Source organism: Engraulis encrasicolus, chromosome 24 (assembly GCF_034702125.1).
Source record: "Engraulis encrasicolus isolate BLACKSEA-1 chromosome 24, IST_EnEncr_1.0, whole genome shotgun sequence".
Taxonomy (NCBI): Eukaryota; Metazoa; Chordata; class Actinopteri; order Clupeiformes; family Engraulidae; genus Engraulis; species Engraulis encrasicolus.
The window spans coordinates 25,826,546-25,843,284 of record NC_085880.1 but is presented as its reverse complement, the minus strand read 5'-3'; the positions used below and the strand labels follow the sequence as shown (position 1 = coordinate 25,843,284).

General features: G+C 42.4%; 1 protein-coding gene across 1 annotated transcript in view; it reads right to left on the bottom strand.

Annotated features, from left to right (window-relative positions):
• Nucleotides 1-16,257, bottom strand: part of ryr2b (ryanodine receptor 2b (cardiac)) — a 119,120-nt gene extending 102,863 nt beyond the window's left edge. Inside the window, exons 1-18 of the mRNA XM_063191251.1 lie at nt 16,210-16,257; nt 13,413-13,532; nt 12,716-12,820; nt 11,155-11,229; nt 10,635-10,713; nt 10,112-10,224; nt 9,513-9,639; nt 8,012-8,108; nt 7,503-7,577; nt 6,857-7,013; nt 6,012-6,176; nt 5,296-5,417; nt 4,663-4,861; nt 3,796-3,931; nt 3,206-3,301; nt 1,028-1,146; nt 798-931; nt 216-457 (exon numbers count right to left, since the gene is read on the bottom strand). Coding sequence (XP_063047321.1) covers nt 216-457; nt 798-931; nt 1,028-1,146; nt 3,206-3,301; nt 3,796-3,931; nt 4,663-4,861; nt 5,296-5,417; nt 6,012-6,176; nt 6,857-7,013; nt 7,503-7,577; nt 8,012-8,108; nt 9,513-9,639; nt 10,112-10,224; nt 10,635-10,713; nt 11,155-11,229; nt 12,716-12,820; nt 13,413-13,532; nt 16,210-16,257 — 2,209 coding nt within the window. The remainder of the gene's footprint in view (nt 1-215; nt 458-797; nt 932-1,027; nt 1,147-3,205; nt 3,302-3,795; nt 3,932-4,662; nt 4,862-5,295; nt 5,418-6,011; nt 6,177-6,856; nt 7,014-7,502; nt 7,578-8,011; nt 8,109-9,512; nt 9,640-10,111; nt 10,225-10,634; nt 10,714-11,154; nt 11,230-12,715; nt 12,821-13,412; nt 13,533-16,209) is intronic.
• Nucleotides 16,258-16,739: the final 482 nt, after the last annotated feature.

The following is a 16,739-nucleotide window of genomic DNA, read 5'->3' as shown; positions in this document are numbered from 1 at the left end:
CCACTGCTAATAGCGCCATGGCAGCAACATCCATCTTTAGACTCAGGTAAGAGTCTGATCAACATCTTCACATACGAATCTTACCTGTTCTAAATTCCACATGAAACTATTTTAGAAATTACTATTTAATTTCATTCAAAGCACATTGAGTTGCTTTGTTGTACTGCTTGAAATGCACTATTTAATAAAACTTGCCTTGCCTCTGCTTGCCTTACCTGACCACAAGTGCAGGCCATCAAAGCCATAGGAGCTAAGGTCATCGCCAACCCCGTTGGCCCCCCAGCCGTGTCCACCAGTCAGGGAGGGGCAGTAGCCCTCTGTGGAGGCCCAGCCTACCCGCAGGTGTGTGGGCTCGGCGGTGACAAAGGCCTCCGCCTTCTCCACCATCAGCTCAAAGTACCACTTCTTGCACTGGGCAGAGTCTTCATTCATGCACAGGAAGATATTTGGCCTAACACTGAGAGATTATTGTGAAAACACACAAAATACATAGGTGTATGTGTTAATAAGTAAATCTATTGATAAATACAGTAACTATGCCTGTACACACATTGTGTGCACACACACAAATGCCCGCAAACACACACACACACACACACACACACACACACACACACACACACACACACACACACACACACACACACACACACACACACACACACACACACACACACACACACACACACACACACACACACACACACACACACACACACAGTACTGAGTAATCCCGGGGTAGTATTGCAGAAAGCATAGAGCTACACACAGAAGGAAGCACAAATCTTTCAGATAACCTTGTGACTTGATTGCAGAGGCGTGTTTGTAGAAGTACATTTCTGTCTGACAGCAGGTTTTCACAGATGTAGTGTTGATTCGAACGCACCGCTTTTCCATGGCACACACACAGTGAGCACAACACATCCAGGATCTGAGAGAGATGAGAATACACAAGAGGACACAAGTTTAGACATATACATACAGGTCTCAGGGGGAAAATAAAAATAAACATAAATAACAAATTCACCTTGTGATTGCGGCCATGTTTGTCCAAAAGAGATATGATTGACTTCATGTGTCCCTCTTTGATGAAGTTGAGAGCCTGTGGGCTTTCCTCGAGGACACAGTGTAACACCTCAAGAATTCCTGTGTGTGGATACCAAAAGTAACTCCGAAAATAAGACCAAACTTATAACTACTTGAATAAACATGCTAAACTAAGCTGGAAATGCAAAAAGAAAACTCTACCGCACAAACTCCTAAAAGAACTTCTATCATTACAGTAAACCCTGCATATTAAATCTGTTTAATTCTTCAACACTTAGGGCGGAATTCTCCCGTCTCCACTTAAGTCGGTTTTACGCACGCACCTTTAACGCGCTTTGATCCTGCACGTATTCTCCCCTCTGAAATATTACTACACCCCTCGCACTTAACTCCGAAAAACAGTGCGTAGCCCAACATGGGCGTGATATATACTAAATGGGGGGATGAGTCTTCCCCGACTTCATCAGTTGTGGTTACAAAGAAACCACGGAGCATGGATTTTCAGATCAACCATGTGAAAACCTCGGCAGTCCATTGAGATCCAAAACTGAACTTTAAATGGACACTGTGTGAGATTTTTAGTTGTTTATTTCCAGAATTCATGCTGCCCATTCACTAACGTTACCTTTTTCATGAATACTTACCACCAGCATCAAATTCTAAGTATTCATTATGACTGGAAAAATTGCACTTTTCATACATGAAAAGGGGGATCTTCTCCATGGTCCGCCATTTTGAATTTCAAAAATAGACATTTTTAGCTGCAAAAATTACTGTACTTGGACCATACTAGAAAATATTTGTTCATTACTTAGTAAACTTTCATGTAAAGATCAAATTTGGCAATAGGCAGCCCAGTTTCAATGAGAAGCATAGTTGCAGTACCTTTTTTGACTGCACAGTGTCCCTTTAACTTTGAATTTAGAACCACGTGCCAAAAGTCCTCAACCAAAAGCATCTCAAAATCTAACCTCAGCTCATTTTCACAAGCACAAGGCGGGGTAGTGGAGGTGAGATAATGAGATGGAAACGCAATGTGTCCCTTTCGCGGGAACTCAGCTCAGCGTTTTGGTGCGCAACAGGTTGATTGAAATAATAAACATGATGAAACGTTTTTTCGTAAAAATTGAGTTTGGTGTGTTGCCTAGACAATTCAGGAAATTAAAAACTGATTCAAAAGGATGATCATTGCCTCTTAACTCCCACAGTAACAGCCACATAGTATTTGCTGACTTTTAAAAGCGCTTCTCCGCTTCTCTGTACAGTAACGTGACATTAATATAATTGGAAATATGTGGATCTCAGCTGTCTGACACTTACATGCATGCTGAAGAACGAACAAGGAAATCGATCGTCATGAAAAAAAACAGAGACATGGGAATTAACTGGGCATGGGCATGCAACGTCAAGCCAGGATTTAAACACGCAGCTGTTAGGGTGTAGTAAAGACCTGAAGCGAAATGCCAAAAACATGCTCTGATATGTAGGCCTACCTTTTTACGTTTAGCTATAATGAGATTCAGGAAATATTTTGTTTTCTTACAAAAACAGATAGGACAACCTGTAGCCTACCTCAGTAGGTCATGGCTTTGTATGTCGGGCATCAGTTCAGAAAGTTTAATAGGCTTCATGCACATATGCACAAGTTCCAATAAATCGCAAAAGTTGAGGAGTTGCAATAAAAACCCGTTACTTAACGTGGCTACAAAATAGTAAAAAATGGTGAAGGTTTTTTTTGAATAGACATACTTTGGGTGGCTGTTTGGACGACTGGAAAATCAGTCTTTAGTCTGACGTGCGTTGTGAATTTGCGCATGGTGCAACGAGGTGTTTTTGGTTTTGGTTACCGTCCGTGGGCACAACATGATGATCGTCAAACTGATAAATTAATTAATTGTTTTTGTTTTTAAGTTCACCGATATGAGAACAACGCTGTTGCGTTTTTTTATGTTTACGCGGGTGGGAGAATACAGCCCTTAGAGAGGTTAATATATCACTGATCGTCTTTGGTACTGCTCTCTACTGTGTACGTGTTAAACTGCTGTAACACTGCAGAATTTACTGTGTAGCCTCCGAACTTGTATTGTGTGTGTATGTAATTTAAATACATTTGCATTCACATTAAAAAAGTGACTCCACTTTAAGAAGTGGAACTTACCAGAGGATGCATCTAGTCTTTCCAGCCTTCCAATCAGCCACTCCAGTGATCCAGAAAAGTGGGCACAATTATTCTTATTGCCCCTGATCAGAGATGCTGACAGAGCAGCGAGGAGAGGAGAGGAGAGAGGGTGGGAAGGAAGTTATTGGGGGAGTACATACAGCAGGAAGTAATTGGGGAAGTACAGAACAGGCACTGTTGTGACAGCAGGTGTTTATCACAGCTGTTGAGCTGTCTTAATGAGAGACCAGTGTTTCCACACATGCACGCACAGTGAGAGAGAGAGAGAGAGAGAGAGAGAGAGAGAGAGAGAGAGAGAGAGAGAGAGAGAGAGAGAGAGAGAGAGAGAAAACACACACACACACACACACACACACACACACACACACACACACACACACACACACACACACACACACACACACACACACACACACAATGTAAGACACCTTACCCAGCAGCTTACAAAGAGTTTAGGAGAGCCTACACGTACGCACGCACGCACACACGCACGCACGCACACACACACACACACACACACACACACACACACACACACACACACACACACACACAATAGGCCACCTTACCTAGGAGTTCATAAAGAGAGTTTAGGAGCGTCTCCCATTCCTCTCCCGCCTCTCTTCCTGCAAGCTCAGCAAAGTGGGCTGCACTGCCATACGAGTGGAGGCGATCAATGCAGTCTAATGCATAGCCAATTATCCCCTGTATCACAAAACCCACAGCCATAAGTCATGATATTACACCGTGCATGCTATAATGATACAGTATTGCAGTAAAAGTAATCACAATACCATGGGTTTTAAATAACACATAACCTGCAGAATACAGTTTATCTTTATCAGTAGAAATGCAGAAAGCGAAAGTCACTATCACAGCTAAACTGTGTAATTTAAACTCATCTAAACAGATCTGTCTATTTGGTCATTTGTGTGCATAAATTCATATCACATTTTGTAACCCTAAACAAGCTCAAAACTCAAACACACTTCATCAGCATCGTAACCAAAGTTTCAGCAGTCAACCTGAGGTACAGAGAAGTGTTTGAGCTTGTTTAGGGGTGTGAAAATAATATAAATCATTTCTTGAATGTCCCATTCACTGACATTTACAGTGTTTTCCCCAAAAAAAGGGTCTGTTTTGGAATGCTGTGGGCTGGCCCCGGATCGTTCCTCACTACACATACTGAATTGCCATGACCTTTCAATGTTCCGATTTAGATTTTACAACACAGTATCCCTTTAACTTTATGTAGACACATCCACCCTGATCCGTCCATTTGACAATGTGTGTGCACATTGGGATCCGCTGGTTTGAAAAATTGGGTGGATCAAAAGGACAGGGTGTTAGCGTTCTAAAGCCAGGCCCGAGACCTCCACCTCTGTTAATATGAAGAGTGCGCTGTTGGATCGACGCTGTAGGACACGCGAGATTACCTCCTCCTGGAAGAGGTTCTGCCTGTTCTTCAGGGACCTCATGTTGTTCTGCCTTTCATCTTGACCCCTGTGTTGGTCGGGAGGCTGGAAGTAGCTAATGAGATCCTGCAGACTCGTGCAGACGGAGGAGATTGGCAGAGGAGAAGCTGCTGCTGCTGCGGTCGGCACGTTAGCTCTCTGTCCAAGGTCGTCCAGTCCTCTGTGAGGAGAGGAGGATCACAAAATCTAGCGTGGTGAGATTATTTCTTCTTGGCTTACTTTTTGGAAAAAGCTTTTGCCTTTGATTTATTCCACATGAAGGTGTCTTGTCAAGATGACACTCCCCATCGATCAGGACAAGAGACTGATCATGATTAAACACATCTAAAACACACTAAAAAGGCTCTTTCCAAACCCATTCTTCCATCGGTTCCACACATGCTGGACTGTTGTATCGAATGTGTTACAGATACTTGTTTTGTCCAGGTTAGGTATGTAAGTTATTTAATTGCGACCCACAACCCTCCACCCCAATTCATTTTTGGCCATTCATAGTGACGAACCCATGCTTTAAAGCGATCACTTAAAAAAGCGGCCTTTGTAGCTAGGGCTTATAGAATGTGTCTAATACAGTGAAGTGTGGACACAGAATACCTGATGAAGCGTGAAAACAAGAGGACAGAGCTTCTGATGATCTGAGCGGCTCTTGACTCCTCCCCCTGAGAGCGGGACAGAGTCAGACCGTCATCCATGTGGCCCTCCTGGTGCAGTATGGCCTGAAGAAAGATAAACAAGGGTTGCAATTAGGAGTGGGCGATATGACGATATAATACATGGGTTTCACGTTTGCAAACAATCCCTGGCTGCGTGACCCTGGATGTGCACTGTTCAACCTCTGATTGTTGGAAACCGCTGTCGGTCAAAAAATACGCTCACGTGGTTGGCTGCCAGTATCTTCACCCTCCTCACAACATCAATGTTTGTTAACAAAAACCCCTATCTATATTGTGAATCGTGAAGAAGAAAAAAATAAACAATGCAAAAAGGAGTGCTGAAGGCAAATTCAGACTAAAGAATCACAAGTAGCAGAGACTAGTTGCAGCTGTGTGAAATAGTCTTCATTATCTTTGATTTGAAGTGACCTCAAGATTGCATAGCATTTTGGACACTGTGTGTCAAATAACAGCTTGTCCCAACATAATCAAGCTAGAACCATTTTCTTTGCACGGGTCAGGTAACAAATATTATCATGTAATCATGTCTTAATTAAAAACATTAGGACTAGTGTGAGCACACTTTTTCCTAAAATTGACATGAGCAAAAATCTACCCTGCACAGCTTTTCCTTTTGCACTTGCTGTAAGGGTTTACCTGGCGTGGTGCCCCAGACATTCTCCCGCCCTTCCCATGAGCTGTGTGGTAGGTGAGCCAGAGGCCACTGTCCAGGTGCTGCACAAAGCAGATGGAGTCTCCATACTTGATCTCCGGTGGGCCCATGCCGTCCACATCCTTCTTCTGGACAAGGTCATGTTTCTCCTGCAGATGTGTTTTCATTCAGCGAGTATTTTAGTAAGGAGCATTAATGTCATAACCACACAGTTAACTGTATTGATACCCTGCCCCATACAGTCATTTAGAACTAACAATATTTTCTGTAATAACTGACGCGTAACCATTCGTAGATCCAAAGAGCAGTTTATAATTACACACTTAGTTGTCAGCAGCTAGACAATTGCTATCTCTCTGTCAAGTATCTAGTTTTACTACTATAAATGTACTGTCAATTGGGTATTTCCAAGAAATAAAACAATATCTACATACAGTACACACACACACACACACACACACACACACACACACACACACACACACACACACACACACACACACACACACACACACACACACACACACACACACACAGGCTGCCATGTGAGTGCTCACACACACACACACACACACACACACACACACACACACACACACACACACACACACACACACACACACACACACACACACACACACACACACACACACACACACACACACACACACACACACACACACACACGCAGGCACGCATGCACACTAATAATAACAATAATAGTCTTAGTAGCAAAAAAAGTTGAAGTGGTGTTCACTGTGCAGACGCAGCATGACGAATCAATATCCTCCATGGGAATAAAGCTTCACAGTATTAAAAGCATTCATACCTTTGAGGAGCGGAAGCAGAAAGCAGTGGCCTTGACATCAGCCTTCTCCCTCTCCATCAGCCTGAGCCCCCTCTCCTGGGTCAGACTGAGGTACATCCCTGTGGTCGCGTGACGCAGACGGAACGCATGACCCCACTGAGTGTGGCTACCGCTCCACCTGAAAAGAGCAGAAACGTTGCTGCAATAGAAACACCAACGGGGCATCTGTAGACTTTTGGTTCAGGTTCTGGGATGAAGTCCTAGGTTCGGGTCCTGTACCGTTACAGTGTAAAAATGAACGAGGGCAGCGCCAGCTCTTCAAGCTATGCCACAGTAGAAGAACATCAGTCAGTAATGTCAAACTACTGTTGAGACATCATTTTTTAAAAGAAGCATTTAACACTGATAACAAAGCCCATTATGAGGCTTTGAAAGAGCAATTCCTACTGTATTCATCATCTTTATTTCTTAGGGTGTAGGGAGGATATGGATCGCGGAGTGACAGAGTGTCTCCTGGATATAACTCAGCATTCCTTCAGAGCAACCTGACTACTGTCATTGTAAGTGACTCTCCTGAAGCATGCCAGCTAATTTGTATGCAAAGTGCAAAAACCCCTTGAGCAAAAACAGGAATCGTAAACAGCTGTGTTGGCGCCGCAGTCCTTACGCCACTCGCATGGTCTCCAGCCTCCAGAGAGAGCGGGCCTGGGATGAAGCACTGCCTCCCTCAAAGCACACCGATCTGGAGACACAGAGGTGGAGCAGAGTAGAACCAGAGGAGGGTTTAGTTCACCATTCCATGCAGAGCCTCTGTTATAAGCTTATTTTAAATGAAACTATTCAACTCCCATCTGTATGAAAGGACTGCGCTAAGATTACATTATTTTATAGTGTTCTAAAATGAAGACACCTTAAAAGCATGCTGTTCCCAAATCGCTTAAACATTTTGAGAATACGTAAGACAATGAATGCCTCAAATTCCATTCCACTCAAGCTACTTAGAAAGGTTGAAACAAATGTGTTGTTAAGAATGAGTTTTGGTGATTTTTTTCTGAACCATGAACCTACAACTCAAATAGACAGCTACCACCTTAACTAATGAATTCTCAGTAGGAAATACCGTGTATTGATGATCATATGGCACATAGAGTAGATTTGTGGGGGACTGCAGCGTACCTGCGCTCCTCTTCTCCATGCTCCACGGGCGCAATGGTCAAACAGTCATCCGTGTGTCCATGCATGAAGCGAAACGTGTCTCCTCCTTTGAGGTAACCTAACGGGAAAAGATCAGGAAAAGGATCAAACAGATCCTATCTTTTAGGGGTTTTTTTAGGGCTTTTTTGACTTTATTTTTGACAGGTCAGTGGAGGAGAGACAGGAAATGAGTGGGGAGAGAGAGACGGGGAAGGATGGGCAAATTACCTGGGCCAGGAATCGAACCCGGGTCGTCTGCGTAGCAAACCAGTGCCCTACCATTAGGCCACGGCAGAGCCAGACAGATCATATCTAACAATGCCACATATCCAGCTGCAGAAGTCCTGTCCTCAAATGGCCAGAACTAAATAAAAACACTGCCATTCACTCCTACAGCCTGATCACAGAGATTTTCACTAATAAGCCAATATTCCTGTCTGATTATTTATGTGAAGATAAGGTACATTTCAGAAAACAGTGGCATCAATTACGTATGTGACTGGCTGTTTACTCCCTGAAGCCTGCATACCTGCATTTCAAAGATAAAGTAGCTATTTACTTAATGGATTAATGCAGATTATCTCCAACCCACATCCATTTGCCTGATTGTAAATTAGATTTTGATAAATTACTAAATCGATTTTGTTAAACCAAGGTGGAAAGATACAGGATGGGCCGAGGAAGAACGAATTAAAAACTTATCAGATCTCTCTCCAGGGGAAACTACCCAAAACTGGTTTTGAATTTGCGGCATGCGGTAGTCACTGGCTGGCTGTATGTAATTTGCAGCACTTTCCCCAACAGTATTGGATTATTGAGTAATGATTTTCCCCTCATCTCGATTGGTTGACTCTATGATGAATCAACTCTGTCGTCCTAACGTGACCCTTACTTGAGCTTTCCTTCCAACTTTGATGATGTAAACTTTTGATCCAGATTGTATTGGCCCAGGCCGAGTTTCACTGAGTAAACACTATAGATTTCTCTCCATAGACTGTCATACTGTGCGTGATGTTGCATTTGAAGCAAATATTAAGATCATCAATGCAAAAGTGTCAACTACAACTACAGACTTGTAGGAAGCAAACTTCTAAAGTCCATTCTCAGAATGTAACCCTTGACGGTGTTAAAAAAGGGGGGGGACAATGCAGAAACATTGTACGACTAATTTAGCAGGAGGGTGACCAAATATGTATTTTGTACTTCGTTATATATGCATGCATGTCTGGGAGCCTTGTGTGTACCCCAAGCATACCACCTGATGCGGCCGTGTACCCTTATATGCCTGAGAGAGTTTAGCCTCATCTTGTATTTATTTGTCTGTTTTTATGTTTGAAGTACAGTATTTACGTCACCTTTTTTGGCAGAAGAGACAGTCTATCTCAATGGACCTTCAGGTAGGGTAGGTTAAGCAAGGGTACAAAAAAAAACACACTGATTGATTGAAATTAGATGTTGTTGAATGATATGGTGTCTCTCTTGCCTTGAGCGACGGCACCTCCTGATGATATGGAGGCTACACTCCACAGGGTCTGGTGAAAGGCAGCGTCCACCCGGAGACCACCGCCGCTATCCTCACCTGCACTGTTGCAGTCAGCCAGGGACAAATGCTGGGGAAGAGATACAAAAACAACAACAACAACAACAACTACAAACATGCTTTTATCTCAGTTTTTTTTTATCTTGCTGGCTTTTTTCCCTAACAGATGTCTGTGAAAATCCTCATTCATCCAGGTCACCAAAGTCAAAAGAGTTTACAACTAAACTCTTCTGACTTTTTACCTCATAGAGAGTTTGTCATATTTAAACCCATGAACATTTAACGCAATTGTCAACACTGTGAATTTTTCAGGTGGTCTTAAAGGTTGTGTTGCACTGATTCTGCTCCCCATCATAACAGATTAAAAACCAATCCAATATTTTTTTTTTGCTCATCAGTAAACCAGTGAACAGCATATCTTAATTTTTGCTCACCAAGTATCACTCAGAGCAGACAGTTTTCTCCATGGCATTTTTAAAAAAAAAACAAATAATTTTTATTCATCAATAAATGTGACCATATCCCAGTGTTGCAGCTCTCACCAGGTATCGTTCAGAGGAGACACTGACGAGTATGAGGTCGTCCCCCACCCGCACCTTCTCCCCCTCGGACCGCTGCTTGGAGGCAGGGTGCACCGTCCACCAGCTCGCCTCACCTGGACATATCACAACGGGACATCAAGTCAAGTCTAATTTATTATGTTTTTTCATGTTATATTGTATGTTATAACACTTTATTTGTCTGCCGCGGCTGTCATTTCCTGTTCTTTGACAAAGGCTGACATTTGAGGAAATTGTAAAGCTACAGTACTGTCTTTTAGATTTATAATGTGCCTTGTTCTGCCAGAGGAACACTCCATAGTACTGCACAGTCTTAAGTTGCACATTATGGCTTGATCATTGCTATTGTGGTAACAAAAAAGGGGCCGTGTGTAAATGCATATAACAGGCAGGTGACTGAAACATTACCTTGTTTGACCCCTCTAATAAACATACAAGAGACTATTACTGGTACATTGAATGGTGGGTGGAAAAGACATTTTTGTGTCCATGATCCAAAGCATACCTTTGACTTCCTCTTGCAGGCCAACATCAAATGCCAGCTTATCGGTGGAGGCAGAGGTCGTGGACAGACAGCAGAGATACTGCAGGATATAAGAGGTGTTTGAGTAGCCAGCTGGATTGCCTATACCAGTGTACATAATGTACTAGAAAAACACATATAAAGAAGCACTACGTGTTAAAAAAAGAGCTAATAAGACACTTAAAAATAGAAAAGCACTATGCAAAATTGGAAAAGGTGATTAAATTTACTATTTAAGTATGTAGATAGTTAAATGTTGGGTAGCATTGTGTATTGTACAGTTAGGCAGACGGAACCTTAGCCACACCAAGTGGATTTTATCTCCCACAGTGTTCATAAAATATACAGTAAATAAATAAGCACAAATAAACAGTAAAATTGCATTACTAGTATAGTACTAGTGTTCATTCAGGGCACGAGGGGAATGGCATCTCAGACAGTTAACAGCACGCCACGCTGCATGTAAAAGGCTCCCAGGGGACGGGACTCAGACATCTCTCACCATTCCACTGTAGGCATGGCGCAGCAGGATGGCTTGGCCATACAGGAGAGTGCGGTGACTTCCCACTTCAGCAACCTAGGAACAAAAATAAACTAGATTGCATTTCCTCGCAGAAAATGCTGGAGTATGCTTGCCCGTCTTGCATTCATTGCCCTTCATGCATGCGTTGCCCTTCATGCATATGCTGCCCTTCATGCATATGCTGCCCTTCATGCATACACAACATACAGTTAACCATCTATACATGAGCTAACTTCCTGTTTGGTATGTATCATATTGGCAAAAACACATTTTCACTAACTGTAGCGCCCCCCAGTGGCCCTATTGCACTGAATTCGGTAGGTACCCTCTGGGTGTACTAGAGATCAGTGGGAAATTTCGTTAAGATCTGTCAAGGCGTTGCTGAGATATGAGCTAACTTCCTGTTTTGACGGTACGTTTGCCTTTGTTGTCAATTTTGATTGGCTGCTGTGCGCCGATGCTTTCAGGTATTGCTCTGTAAATTTCAACATAGGTGCATAATGGTCCATTGGTAGTCTGATAAAAGTTGTAAGACGAAAAGACAAAAATTGTGGGCGGAGCTTCATTTTTATTGATTTTTGAATATGTCAAAATGGTGGGAAATTCATGATTGTAAATATGACATCATAGTATGCGTTGGATTCGGCTTGACCCAAGGATTTTAGCGATACCAAGCGTTTGATGAATTGAGGTCAATACGGGCCAATATGGCCAAAAACACATTTTTGCTTATTGTAGCGCCCCCTAGTGGTGCAATTACACGAAAATTGTTATGTTCCCTCTGGGGATAGTCTTGATGATGTGTATAAAGTTGGGTTCTGATACAAGTAACCGTTGCCGAGATATGAGCTCACTTCCTGTTTGGCGTCTTCGCCGCCAACTTTGATTGGCTCCTGTTTGAAGACGGTTTCATCAATCGTTCCAGAACCTTTAGGGTAGATGTATCTCAGCCTAAAGATGCCCTCCTAGAATTTTCGTGACGATCGGTCAAAATTTGTGGGCAGGGCATCATTTTTATTGATTTTCACAAAATTCAAAATGGCGGAAAAACTTTCCAGGCGGAAAATGACGTCATAGGGTGCATTGGATTCGGCTTGGCCCAAGGATTCCAGGGATACCAAGTTTTTGAAAATCCGACCAACGGTTCAAAAGTTACAGCATGTAATGTACTTCCAACTTTGACCTGCTGGTGGCGCTACAGAGTTTAAGGTACCCCTGTGAAAAATACATATCCAAATCGGCACACCGAGCCGAACGTTTCCGTCTTTGAACGGATTTTCTATCTTGAGCGGTTCTTCAAAACGAATGGATCGTAGAGAAAAGGAGAAAATTAAAAAAAATAAGAAAGGAGAAACGGGGGAATAACAATAGTATGCTTGCCGCATGGCAAGCATACTAATAAATAAACAGGTCCAACGTAAACACTGGGCACTCCCTCCCTGGGTATAATTTCAAGCACTGTGCAAAACAATTTAGCATGTAAAAACAAGGAGCTGCCAAAAGTTAATGGAGTTAATGACAGGAAAGTATGCCCCCTTACCCCTGTTTCACGGTCGCACTGTTTGGCTAGCATCTCCTGCAAGGCACGCACGGACAGACACTGGGCCAGCACAAACACACACACGGACAGGTCCACCGGAACATTCTGGAAGAAGTTGTCAGGTCATTAATCACAGCGACAATAACCTCAATCATTTTTCATGGTAAAATAACTACAGCTTAAAAACACAGTGAGGTTCACTGAACTTAATTCTGTTTCGTTGAACTAAGGAATAGATAAATAATACGATAAAATGTTTCATATGGGAAGCAAAGTGGAACACGAAGATGTAGTGATAGTGTTGTACAGTCCCTCCCTAATTGTTTAACTGCTGTGTACTTTGTCATACAGTAACAAACGAGATGCTATACTAAGGATGATTATTGACAATGTCCCTGAGGAAAAACAATTCAGAACTACTGCCATAATACAAAATTGGTGGTACTTTTTGTTCAGGGCAGGGTTAGGGTAAAAGTAAAGGACTATTCAGAGCAATATGAAATTCGGGTTAGAGTTAGGGTTAGGTTTAGATCTTAAGTTGATCTTGGGGTGTAGCCTACAGTAGATTTATACACCCCAAGGTCGACTGGAGATCTCAACACTGTATTTAAATTGGTTAGTTTGTTAAAGAGTCTGATGTGTCACAGTGTGTTGTGTAATGCAACATTTTCCTCTGTGAAGAGAATGAAGGCCTCACTTTGGAGTTAGATGTGGTCTCCAGGAAGCAGAGTCGGCTGCCAAAGCCCTCGGCGGCCAGACAGAATTTCTGCTGCCTCTGCTGGGCCGACAAGGAGCAACGCAGAGCCAGCTCATCATTCTGCACACGCAACACATGAAGAAAAGAAGAGCAATCAGAGATGGCAACCTGGCCCTCTACTCTGGTGAAATGAGTAATGTGTTTGGCACCACCCGCAGGTGACCCGAAATACTGCGGGTGGACACACAGAGAAACAGTCAGACAGACGGACGGATGAACGGACAGACGGACAGTCAGACAGACACAGACAGACAGAAAGAAGGAAACAAGGTCATTATCTGACCTACCCCCACCACCATAACTGCGAGAGCCAGGTAACAACATGATTGATGAGGTAAGTTCATCTGTGACCACAGAATCATATCAATTCAATTTTATTAATTTCATTGTTTCACTCTTAATTTCATTTCATTGCATTTCAATTCGAGGCCATTTAAAGAACCATACTTTCGTCTAGGGCTGGGCGATATGGAAAAAAACTCGATATGGATTACTTTATATCACGATAACGATATATATCACGATATAGCACAATTACATACGTTTTCAGTTATTCTCTTTATTTGCTCTTTATTTTATCATGTCGCAAAACAACCTTTCTTTAAAATGGATCTTTTTATTGTTATTTTTACAGTTATATGAACTTATAGTGTGTATTGTGACAACATGGAATGTAATTAAATGATATTCAATTGTATAAAACTGATAAAATTACTATCACAATATAAACGATATAGGAGAAAGGTCTCGATATACACTTTTATATCACGATAACGATTTAGATCATCATATTGCCCAGCCCTACTTTCGTCACGACTCTCGTTTATGAACTTGGGTGAGAAGCTTCAGGGGCATGCCTATAAGCTTAACTACAACCTGGAAACAAGGACATGCATATTACCGGAGATTCTTTAAGTATATAGAGATATTCCAACATAATAGGTTTCTATGGGCACCTAACATGACCAGGTTCCGGTCTGCCTAAAGGGGCGTGTCATAATGCTCCTACAATGAATAGAACAGTCCTTAGGTCTGCCTAGGTCTGCCTAAGGGGGGCCATAATAGAACCAGGAAACAATGGGCCAATGGAACCTCTCTCTCTCTACTCTCTCTGATATTACCCTAAACCTGTAGGTCACCAGTCATCTGTACTGTACTTCCTTATATTCAACATTGCAGCACACAGCCTCCAAAGTCACACAGAAATGCTGCAGTGTCTGTTTCTGAATTTCCAGTATGTGGCATCTAGTCAAGAACAACAAAGACATTGCATGCAGACAATGAGGGTAGTTAAGCAAAATATTTGGACAGCCTTGACTTAAAAATGAAGACACACAGCTGCCCTAAAATATTATCAATGCAACGCTTAAACCCAATTAGCCTGAACAGTGCAGTCAGCTGTGAAACAAACTTTTAAACAACGCGAATCTTTCTTTAAAAAACAACAATAAATATAAGCATAATTGATGCCAAAGGTCACTATAAACCTCCATATAAGGACAAATGTTTAAGTTATTTTAAGTCTGTCAAGATATGACCTTAAAATCCCACCTCACTCACTCAGGCACACAGCTCACAGTGGCTCACAGTAACTCACACAGCTTACAGTATCTCTCTGTCAGACACACACACACACACACACACACACACACACACACACACACACACACACACACACACACACACACAGACACAGACACACATAGAAGGGTAACTGGTTTTGTACGTCAGTGGTCTACTGGACCACAATGGTAAGGCTAGATTTTTTTTTTAAATCTCCATTTGCACTTCATTTGGAACACAGTCAGGAGTGCACTTAAGAGGTGACATTGACGCCAATCACCTCTACTGTCATTCAGAGAGCAGGCACATATCTATCATTGTCTGCCTTATCTTGGCAGAGAGCCAAATGGGACAACCCACAGCTCTTTATCACTTCCGGCACTCAGCTGCTATGCGCTCAGTTGCATTGTAACATACAGACACTTTGCCAATAGTTAAATTAATATTTTAAGAATTTTAGGGTCAAGCCAATGTATTCCCCAGGCCCTGCTACATAAAACTGATGAAATGAGTTCCTAGTGGCTTGGACATGATGGCCGTTGCATCAGGTGACACCCCAGGCTACCATGGGCCTTATCTGGGCTGTTGGAGATACAGCGCTGACAGCCAGCAGCACTAACACAGTAGGAATGGCAACCCTAACCCGTGCTGATAAAAGACAGCTAAAATAGAAACCAACTAAAACGACTGTACTCCTACCACTATTGACACTTTGAAATACATGAAAAAATGAAATGAAGTACATTTTAAATTAAATACATTTAGGGCTACATTTGACATGCATTTGTAGAAACAAATAGCCTGAAAGTGCAAGGTTTAGTGACAAGTTGTTACCATTCTACATTTAAACCCATTTTTGGCTCAAAATCCTGCATGTTCATTTTGAAGAATAGTCTGAGAGTCTGGTGTCCATTTCCAATATCCAATACATTTATTTGCCAAATACAATAGGCCTAATTGCAATAGTAAATAAAGCATAAGATGAAGCCTACCAAAGAACTAGCTCATGGAAAAATACAAATGATGTCCGTTCATTCATATCAGTCCTACAGTCCTAAAGTTGGCCCCGAATTTTAAAGTTCTGTTTACATTTCAAAGTCACTTCTAGGATGAAAACACATCTGGCTATCAACCTTACGGTATTAAAATCATGTTTACCATGTTGGAAACTTACCGTTCGTAGAAACTGGACTTCATCCTCTGTCTCTGCTATTTCAGTCATGTTGTGATGCTTCGGCTTGCCGTTAACGCTGCGCGCGTGAACAGGTAGGCTTCTACTACAAGCCTCCAACTGAGTGCATACTACTGGCGGATGCTTAGAACTCGGCAGCAGGTGCAAAGAAGAGGGCTTCTTGACCATGTAGGCATGAGCTATCTGCCTCACAGTGCCATGTGGGCTATTGCGCCACCCCTCGGTCAGAGCTAGGCCTGAAAGCGAGATGGCCTTCGGAGTTTAGGTCAAAATGGAAATGACGTCCCATGCAAAAAAAATAAAATACATGCATTCATTGAGCACACGGAATGTAAAAAAGCTGCAACAAAAATCGGCATTTTTTTTATTTATTATTATTTCATAAATGGCTACAAAAGAGGTTAACATAATCCAGGCAAATTATTATAGGCAGGGATGGGTTATAACTCCAAGGGCCCCTGGGCCAGACACGAAGAGAGTCTCCCCCCTCAACTGATGTTGCTAGTTTACAA